Source organism: Dendrobium catenatum, unplaced genomic scaffold (genome assembly GCF_001605985.2).
Source record: "Dendrobium catenatum unplaced genomic scaffold, ASM160598v2 fragScaff_scaffold_52, whole genome shotgun sequence".
Lineage (NCBI taxonomy): Eukaryota > Viridiplantae > Streptophyta > Magnoliopsida > Asparagales > Orchidaceae > Dendrobium > Dendrobium catenatum.
This window is the reverse complement of record NW_021318514.1, coordinates 55,638-66,047: the sequence shown is the minus strand read 5'-3', so window position 1 is coordinate 66,047 and position 10,410 is coordinate 55,638. Positions and strand designations below refer to the sequence as shown.

The following is a 10,410-nucleotide window of genomic DNA, read 5'->3' as shown; positions in this document are numbered from 1 at the left end:
TATTTTAGTTTTTATTTTATTGGATTTCCATGTTATCTCAATATGATTATTTGTTAGCAATATCTATTTATTTGTTGAATGACTTGAATCCCTCAATGTAGTTGTCTTTTGTATTTAAAATTTTTATATGGTTGTTTCAGATTTATATTAATAATTAGAGCATAATCCTCATAATTCATCTTAATCCCAAGGTTTTCTAGACTTTGTTGTGTATCCGATTTGCAATTTTTTTAGTCTTTTACATTTGCTCATAGCCAACTCTATCATTTTGGCATGTCTACATTCAAAGAACTCAATCTTTAAATTCATAATTCATATGAAATTCATTATTGTGATTGTATTTAGTTGATCATATGAGGATGGAAGCATCTGGAACTCAGAGTGCAGCTTCAAGTAGTAGTGTGCGTGAAAAAGTGGATATTGCGTGGAATCATTTTAGTGAGATTAAAGATGCTGAGGGGAAGAGACAATTCAAATGTTTGCATTGTGGTATTGTGTACAAGGGAGGAGGAATAAATAGAATGAAACAACATCTAGCAGGAGTTAAGGGGAATATAGCAGCATGCAAAAAGGTATGCTTCTAATCCTATAACTCCTTGTTGGTATTTAATTATTTGTTGAATGTTGTAATTATTCTTTTATTAAAACAAATTTTATATGGCAGACGAATTTTGAAATGCTTCTGGCAAAACCAAGCAACACTGCAAAAATCCAAATCATATTATAGAAGGTTTCTTCCTCAAAATCCAACACTTGACAAAAGGTATGCATTCAAAAATTTCTTATTTGGTTAGTTATTCACTTATTTATGAAATATTTGCTTATATTTTATTATTTTATTTACTTATTTGATGCCACATTTATATTATGTGTTATGTTTTTTATATTTTATGAATTTAATTGATGTAATACTTATGTTATTTTATGAGTTGAATATGAAAATGAAATGTAGCTAGATTGAATTTATTAGAGGAAAATGTATAATTCATTTTATAAATTTTATAATATTAATATATTATGTCAGCCGGTTCGACCCCGGTGGTCAAACTTTGAACCTCTCTTTCTTCCGATTCGTTGTCCGGTCCGATTATCAAAACCTTGGTAATGACTATTGACTAAATTAAATAGAAGTCTGAAACCAACAGGATAAGGGTTTCATCCTTCCAAATATATAAGAAGGAGAGAGAGAGAGAGAGAGAGAGAGAGAGGAGCTGCTGCATTTTAGTTATGGGTGATGCAGAGCACGGGAAGTGCCGTAAAGCAGGGCGATGGTCGCTTGAAGGAATGACGGCTCTCGTCACCGGTGGCACAAGAGGAATCGGGTCCGCTTCTCTCTCTTCTACTCTCTCTCTCTCTACCTCACCTTGTTAAAATTTTGGTTTGGTGCTTGTTTGATCAGTAACGCGGTCGTGGAGGAGCTGGCTGAGCTGGGAGCGGTTGTCTACACGTGCTCTCGGAAAGAATCGGAGCTTAATGATTGTTTGAAGAAATGGGAGGGGTTAGGGTTACGCGTTTCTGGCTCTATTTGCGACCTCTCCGTTCGGGAGCAGCGGGTGGATTTGATACAGAAGGTATCCTCGGTGTTTGATGGAAAGCTCAATATCCTTGTGAGTATATGGATAAACCCACTCTCAAAAATACTTGTTGATATTTTATGTTGCGATTTGATTTATCTGTTGGGATTTCTTGAGGGGAAATAAGCTTCTTGGAGGAGAGGGAGAGGAAGAGGGGTTTTGGAAGAAAATAAAACTCAGCTTTATTCAATTTTCTCATCAAACACGTACTAGCCACACCTTATAGTAAAACAATTAGAGGGAAAAAATAGTAAAACCTAAACTAAATACTTAAATCTAAATCAAATATCAACAATCTCGACCTTGATCTAGATTTATAATGTCTAAACATAAAAAAAATTGAAAGAGAGATCTCCAAGGCCAACATGACATCCAGGTCGAAGAAATGGTCCAAGCCCTCAACATTGATCTCCTTTGCGCCAGCCACTGCCTCGACAACCGCCCTTCCAAGAATAACGTCGCCATTATGCTCTGTGAATCCACCATGAAGATTTCTCCTTCGCCTACAAGCCCTTCGCTGCGATGCCAATGGTACTAGGAAGGCTTCTATGGTAGTAAGCATTGATGCTGCATTAAGGTCGCTATCTTTGCTATCAAGAAGCTCATTCACATCACTGGTCAAGGGGTTCATGAGTTCACGGACGAGATGGAGACCATTGGCAATATCAAGCATCACAACCTCATCCTCCTTGGTAATTGCAAGGTCAACGACGAGCACCTCCTGGTTTACGAAGACATCCGCTTGAGAAGCCTCAATGTTGCTCTCCATTATAACAAGAATAGGCGCCTAATGTGCCCAAACTTGATTGGTTCATGGGGAAGAAGATTGCCATCGGATTAGCCCGCGCTACAACTCACAATCGCAAGCCCTCGTCTCTGCCTTCTTTGGTGCAAAACCTGTCGCCCACCTCCCATACGCAAAAGATCCCCCACGCAAACCTAAAACCAACATGCTTGTGGCCCATACTTGCGAAGCACAGCTCGGCTCTGGCTGGTCTCCACCTGAGATCTCCCGACCGCCTACTCTCTCTTTCTGGACTTCAAGAACATTCGTATGCCTGTAACTGCAACTGTTGCGATCGATCCAACCGGCTCCCTGAACTTACTCCAGGAGCAAACCCATCGAATCGAGCCGGATCCCGCTCGCACCTAGCCACCATTGTGCATTTCTATCCATGGCTCTAGCTTGCACTCTCGCGGTTCTAAACCACGTGTGACTACTCCTATCATCGGTCCTCTCGTGATCTGTATGCCCGTACCTTGTGCATCATTAGCTCTCACGCTCTTGCGCCTGCTATTCAGACCTTCTATCATGCGTCACGCATACGCTCTAGCATCAAGCACCCTCCGGCTCTCCTGTCTTCTCCTGGCACCTATGTGCGCTATGACCTGTGACGTCACAAGAACCACCCATCCGATCTCGAGTCTGGTGCCCATTTTTTGCGCACTCCTACGTGTGGCTTCCTCCAGCGTGATCTATCCCGCAAGCTTCGCTCTGAGGTTCTTGATACTGCTTTTGTCTCCGCTGCTCCGACACTCCAAATCCAAATGACCCTACTCCCACCTACGACAACCCCTTTGCTACCCCAACTCCAGTCAAAGCCTAGCCCATGCACAAAACTGCTTGTTCTGCGTGGTTAGTCCCAATCATGCCTCTTGCTGGCCAGTCTCCTGTTTGTGCGTACCTAGGGCTGATTGAACATGCCCCGATCATGGCTCCTAGGTCCTCCAGCATGAATTTGTGCTTCTTGCTCCCGCGTCTGGCCCACCAAAGTGTCCGCGCTGCATGCTCGCGCTCGCTCGCCTGGCTCGCATCCACCTAGGCCCCTACAACATTCGCCCTACTAGCCTGTGCGATCTCCTGCGCGATTTCCCGTGCATTCTCTTGCCCGTGCGATCTATGCGATTTCACCTTCTCATGTTCCCAAGCCCACAGGACGACACTTTTTACACCTGTGTCCGATCCTGAGAACCCGACCAGACGTCCGACCTCCTCTCCTGCCCACCTCATGCAAATGTAAGTGTCCTTCTTCCTGCGAGAACACCTACGTCCGCGCATCCTGCCCATGTGCCCCAGGCTCTGCCTCCTCTCTTTGATTAAGAACCTTCCTCCACCTCGAGATTGCCTCTACCTGGCTCTGATACCATTTGTTAAGAATTCCTTGAGGGAGAAGAAGGCTCTTCTTAAGCTTATTGGAAGAAAGAGAGTGAAGGGAGGAGAGAAAAGAGATCGCACAGGAATTCTTTATTTCACTTCAATGGGCTATAGCAGGTTTTGGGTTCTTTACACATCAACCTATAACCCGTATTTATAGAGATTTTACGTAGGTGTGAAATCTTGCGGAATAATATAGCCTAAACTTGGACCAATCCTAACATTTTCTATAAGCAAATATTGGTCCTATCATTTTGGGTTGCACTTGTTGATTTTTTATTTTTATTTTTTTCCTATTGTACAATGAATTTGGGGTGGTTTGGTGGAAAAATCATATTAGGATGGACTGATGATTTTTTTTCCTTTTCCATATTAGGCAGGTCTCAAGCAAAATTTAAATTAAATTTTGCCAAACTTAATTTGGTGACTTTAAGGCTTTATTTGGGATAGTTTTCTTATTTCTTCTTAATGCAATTTTTTTTAATTTTTGTACTAGAAAGTTGCTCTAAGAAGCAGTAGGAAAGGCTTCCCAAATGAAGCCTTACTGTTTTTAAAATACCCCATTTTAACATCATTATTGATTAAATTCATAATTTGTTAAATCTTATTATTTATAGGAAATTTAACAGATTTAAAAATTTCTCGCCAAATAGTTTGTAGGATTTAACTTGATTGAATGGTTGTGATTCCAAAGGGTTTTCAGATTTTAATCTTCTTATTTACTAAATCCAATTTGTAGCCAAACAAGTCCCCTTGGATTAAAGATCATCATCCTAATCCTGCAATCAAAGAGTAAAAACTAATTTTGAAATGGGAAATGATTATGGAGTTCTCTTTCACTATGTTTACCAACCTACATGTCTCAATGCTAACACACTCGCGTTAGAAAACTTGCCAGTGTTATAATCTTCTTCGGCCTTCACGCTTTGACAAACCAGTCCAAGTTATAGAGTACATGTTTTCGATATCTTGGGTCTATTGTTCAGAGTAATGGTGAAATAGATGAAGTTATTATTAGTAAAATTCAAGTTGGATGGTTGAAGTGGAGGAATGTATTGAGTTTGTTGTGTGATAGAAAAGTCCCCTCAAACTTAAGGGAAAATTTTATAACATGGTGGTTAGACCTGCAATGTTTTATGGTGCAGAATGTTGGCCATTAAAAGAGAAGCATAATATTAAGTTAAGTGTTCTAGAGATGACGATGCTCAAATGGATGAGTGGCTTTACTCTTAGAGACATAATGTATACTTGAAAAGGTTGGAGTAGCTCTTGTGGAAGATAAGATAGAGGCAGTCGTCTTAGATGGTTTGGTCACAAAAACGGCGGCCTTTCGATGACCCGGTTAGGAAAGTAGATGTATTATATTGATTTATGTTATAGAAATGTAGAGGTAGACCTAAAAAACACTTGTTAAAATATTAGAAATGACCTTTTTTTATTAGATTTAAATGAGAATTTAACTTTCAACATGACACAATGGAGAAAAATGATTCATGTAGCCGACCCCATGTAGTGGGATAAAAGCTTGTTGTTGTTGTTGTTGTTGTTGATGCATGTTTTATGGATGGCTCTCAATCCAATTTCAACCCTCAATCTTTCACATTTTTACTAATAAAAAACAAAATATAAATATATAATAATAATAGAAATATAAATGATGGTAAAAATAATAATAATAATAGTCATAATAAAATTTTCTAAATAAATTTGAATGATGAACATTTAAAAAATTAGACAGTGAATGAAAACTGCAATAATAATAGTTGGCCGCGTGCTGAAAGTCTCATCAGTCTCCAAATTGTCAAGCCAAGAATGGGGTTGACAAGCTCCCATGACGTACGGTTATCTGGATCAGTACTAATAGAAATAGCTATTCATCAAAATTTCTGTAATATTTAAACGATTTGTCAATTCATCAAAATTATGAAATAAAAAGTACTATTCGGTGGTCTTTATGCTGTAGAATTTTTCCCAATTGTTTGTTTATCCAAGTGAGCAATATTTTGCATAGAAGAAAATTGAATGTCGACTAAAAGCATTGTTTATGACAGATTTTTGTAATTTTCTATTATCCCATTCATAGTTCAAATTTTTAATGCAAACTACCAACAATCAAAATGATTGGAGAACTTGTTATATTTTTTTGTCTTAGAAACGGCTTTCTTAATGCTGCTTAAAGCAACTTTTTAGTACATAAATTTTATTTTTTGTATTAAAAAGTTGTTTTAAAAAAGCTTTCCCACAAAAACCTTAGTTTCAACAATGACGGACCACAAATATTCTCAGTTCAGATATTTCCAAGTATAAACTTATGGGAAAAGAAAAAAAATATATAAGGACAAATGATATTTCTATTCTAGATGAGAAGTGAGCAGCTCTCGTCTATATTACACCGCTAATCTTCTTCTTCTTCTTCCCAAGTTATCTGAACAGTAAAATATTGCTGTATTTTTTATTAGTATACCACCAAACAACTGTATCAGTGAAGTGCAACCCGAATTTTAAGTATTACTACTCTATTACCCTCTTCTATTAACTCCTGCTAATATACCACCGTGCTTATTTTAATATAAAGGAATATTTTTTTTTATTAGAAAGAATATTCTTTAAAATCTTTTTTTTTTTAAATTTATAATCGCTTATCCATTAGTCGCTATAAGTACTTGTTTTTTCTTTGGATGAAAGGTTATCAGAAATTTGGATTCCTCTTTGTACTTTAATATCTTGCAAAGGCGTGAATGGATGAGCATTCTGTGCAGAGGTAGCATAATATCGTGTTACATCATAATTTTAAGACATATATTATCTATTTTTATTAAATAGAAATAGGGCATTAGAAATTAAATCTAGTATTTTTTATTTAACTAAATATCAAAGACTAGCGTGAATTTATTCAATTTTGATCAAATTATATTGGATTGCTATTTTTGTGTATTCTTATATGATCAGATTATATTATAAAGTGTTAGATTGATTAGGATGCTATTACTTGTATGAAGAATTTATTGGCGTATCATTAAATCCCTAACTTTTGGATGATATAATTATAAAATGGCATTCTCTTCTGCCAGGCGTGATATACTTTTATAAACTAGATGAAGTTCTTGTCCAAGGAAAGGGTTCAATGTACTTGCCAGGAGTCTAAGCTCAATTTCAGCTTCTCGATCCTGACCATCAATTTATTGGTCTTTTTGGGCCTGTGAACATTTATGTTTTAATCTACTTTATCCATGGACACCAAACTAAGCACATTTCTATTTAATTGTGCTGTAATATAACCTTTTTTAGCATCGAATCGAGTTATTTGAATAAAAAAAATTGTATTTTAATCATGTTGATCCATCAACAGCCAAACCAAGCTGATTTCTTTTAAATTGTGCAGTAATAAAATTTTGTTAAAAGTTCTTATTGATGCATTTATTTTGTGTATTTTTTTAGTATATCATTCACATTTATGAGGCCTCCATTTGTTCTCATTTTCCATTTTCATGCTTTCTTCTAGTACCACTATGTTTATGAGTAGTATGACTATGATATATTGTATTTTTTGCTTTATAATAAAATGGATAAATTATCTAATTTTCAGATAAACAATGTTGGAACAAATATAAGGAAACCTACAGTTGATTATTCTGAAGAGGACTACTCTTTCATTATGAAGACCAACTTTGATGCAGCATTCCATATTTGCCAACTTGCACATCCTCTTCTCAAAGCCTCGGGAAACGGGAGCATTGTATTCATCTCCTCGGTTGCTGGTGTGGTAGCCATATCTAGCGGTGTAATTTATGCTGCCACAAAAGGTAAAACATATGTCGTAACATACACAGTATCATTCTTTTTTTTTCTTTTTTTTCTTTTTTTTGTGACTAGGAACCCCTCCGCAAAGCGGCGAGAAAATCTCGGTCGACCTAGCAGGAAACCCACACCAATTTAGCCGGGCCAACACTTAACGTTGTCACGGCCGTCCATGGGATTTGAGCCCGGGATCTGGGCTTTGCCCAGCCGAGCTCCCCCCACATGAGCTAAGCCGCGTTGGGTATCATTCTTTTTCTCATTCTCTTGGTTTGCATGTTCTTTGCAGCTGCAATGAATCAGATCACAAAAAATCTTGCATGTGAGTGGGCAAAAGACAACATTCGTATCAATTCTGTTTCACCATGGTATATCAAGACTTCACTCGTAAACCATGTAAGATACTTTAAGCACTTTATTATCTAAATGCTTAATTTACTCACCATGTAATAGACAAGTTGATTTTGATGGCGATGTATTGCAAAACTAGAAGATAGAATTAAATAATTTAGACATGTATCATAATGAATGATGTTGGATTCGACTATAACATAAGTAGGTAAACTTTATGTGGAACAATGAAGAAGAAAATGGAATAGGCAAAACGCAACATGGAGGAAAATTGTACCAAAATGAATTTCTGCAAAATAGGTTTAATTAATAGCTTATACAAAAACTAGAGGCTTGCTTACTGGTTAATGTTTCTTAATCTCTTATGTTTAACCTTATGAATTTCTTTCATGGTTGTTCTACTACATCTATTGGCATGACTGACCCGCTTTTGCTATTTATTTTTCTCTGTTTTTCATTTTTGATGTAAAAAAAATCATGGCTATATCTTAGTATCGAAGGAGTAGGATTGTACTAGAGATCGGAATGTTAAAAGGGTGTTGGATATGAGATAAAAGGATTGGTATGGAGTGTTAAACAACTTCCAAATTACGTCACAGTTAACATTGATTCTGCTAGCTTGAGCACCACTCATGCACACAAATATGAGAAGCAAAGGCATATTAAGATTTTATTTGGGACGGCTTTCGTCCCGCTTCTTAAAATAGCTTTTTAGTACAAAAATTTTAATTTTTATAAAAAAAAAAACTGCTTTAAGAAGCAGTGTGAAAGTCATCTCAATTGAAGCCTAAGTTGAATAGATAAGATTAGACAAAGCTAATGAGATTAGATGTCCGTGCAAAGAAGTATCTAAATTATAGATGCTGGCAAATAAAATTTATCATTCTAGTTCTAAATTTGGATGACAAAAATTAAGGTTAGTTATTAGGTTGACATCAAAATTGTTAAACTTATTGTAGAATCATGAATTGAATTCAAATATCTTAAAAAAAGATTAGCATGAATGGATTAAAAAAAAAAAGCCACATATAATTAGCTTATGATGGATTGTTTTGAGCATCATCATGATCATATTTGATTTAGACATCATTTGGGACGGCTTTCTTATTGCTTCTTAAAGCAGCTTTCTTGTAAATTTTTGTACTAAAAATTTGCTTTATCAAGCAGTAAAAAAGCAATCCCAATCGAAATCTTCTTTTTAAAGATTTATTGTAGTTGTGTATGTATTATGTAATCTACATTATTTGTTCAAATGGTTTTTGAGCAAGAAATCAAGCATTTTTTCTTGATAATTGAAAAAACATTAAGTCAGGATATCTTTATCGAAATCTAGTCAGGGTGTGGGCTTCATTATCATTGAATCTACATTGAGATTAGTGCTATATATATATTTCAAAGTAGATATAATAATTATATAGCCCATCATAATTGGATCTCTGTCCAATATCCTCATACTTTTTTTTTTTTTCATACAGTTGTTGGAGAAAGAGAACTTTCTTAATAGCGTGGTGTCTCGAACTCCTCTAAATCGTGTTGGAGAAGCAGAGGAAGTATCATCGCTGGTAGCATTTCTTTGTATGCCTTGTGCTTCATATATAACTGGGCAAATCATTTCGGTTGATGGTGGCATGACAGTAAATGGATTTTACCCATACCCCAAAGATTGAAGCAGGACTATACGTCTATTGAAAGACATTTTATTGCTTCAGTAATGTTCATGCCAAGCTTTTTTTAAACCCAGATTTACTATGACTTTACCATAGTTGGCAACAGATGGTATAATGGCCTGCCCTTAATAATGTTAGAAACAAAACAACCGTTCTCAAGCTTTTGGCAATGGTGCTCTTATTGATATATTCTTCTTCTTTTTTTATTAAAAAAATAAATCTTTCTTCTAGCGCCTTTTTTACATCTAAAGGAAGCTCTATAGACGGAGAAAGAAATTATTCTGTATGATCATCGGACGTCATTCATAGGTCAATTAGATCGAGTCATATCATAGAAAAAATAGATAGTAATATTACAAATTTTGCAAAAGATGTGATTCGAGTATTAAATGAAAAACCAGTAAAAATAATTGGTGGTTGGTGAATGGTGGAATCAAGTTGTATAAAAAAAGAAAATTTATTATAAAAATTATTTTAAATGTAAAAATTTTGATAATTAGAAAAGATATAGAAATATTTGTTAAGAGTATAAAAAAAGATATATTATGTAAAATTATAACTTTTAATGATTTATATAATAGATTAGATTCTGGGGGTGAAAGATATATGTATAAATTAATCAAATAAAAAAAATAATAGTAAGCATTTATTTCTAAGTGAAGTGCATTAATGATGAAGATCAAAAAATGATTTTATTAAAAGAGAGTATTTAGCAAAGATGGATGAAATATTTTATAAAACTTTTCAATGAAGATTATGATAATGCAATTAATTTTAGTGATATTGACATCATAAATGAATATAAAAATTTTTAATATAAGACCCAAAAAAAAATTTCAATAAATCTGCTACTATTAAGACATCTGCT

The 10,410-nt window shown here is 35.3% G+C and overlaps 1 protein-coding gene across 1 annotated transcript; it reads left to right on the top strand.

The window, feature by feature from the left end:
* The first annotated feature begins 1,170 nt into the window (after positions 1-1,170).
* Positions 1,171-9,731, top strand: LOC110111062 (tropinone reductase homolog At5g06060). The gene is made up of 5 exons (XM_020842754.2): positions 1,171-1,322; positions 1,400-1,607; positions 7,316-7,532; positions 7,814-7,920; positions 9,351-9,731. The coding sequence occupies exons 1-5, from the start codon at positions 1,228-1,230 to the stop codon at positions 9,540-9,542; spliced, it is 819 nt and encodes a 272-aa protein (XP_020698413.1). The 5' UTR covers positions 1,171-1,227; the 3' UTR covers positions 9,543-9,731.
* Positions 9,732-10,410: the final 679 nt, after the last annotated feature.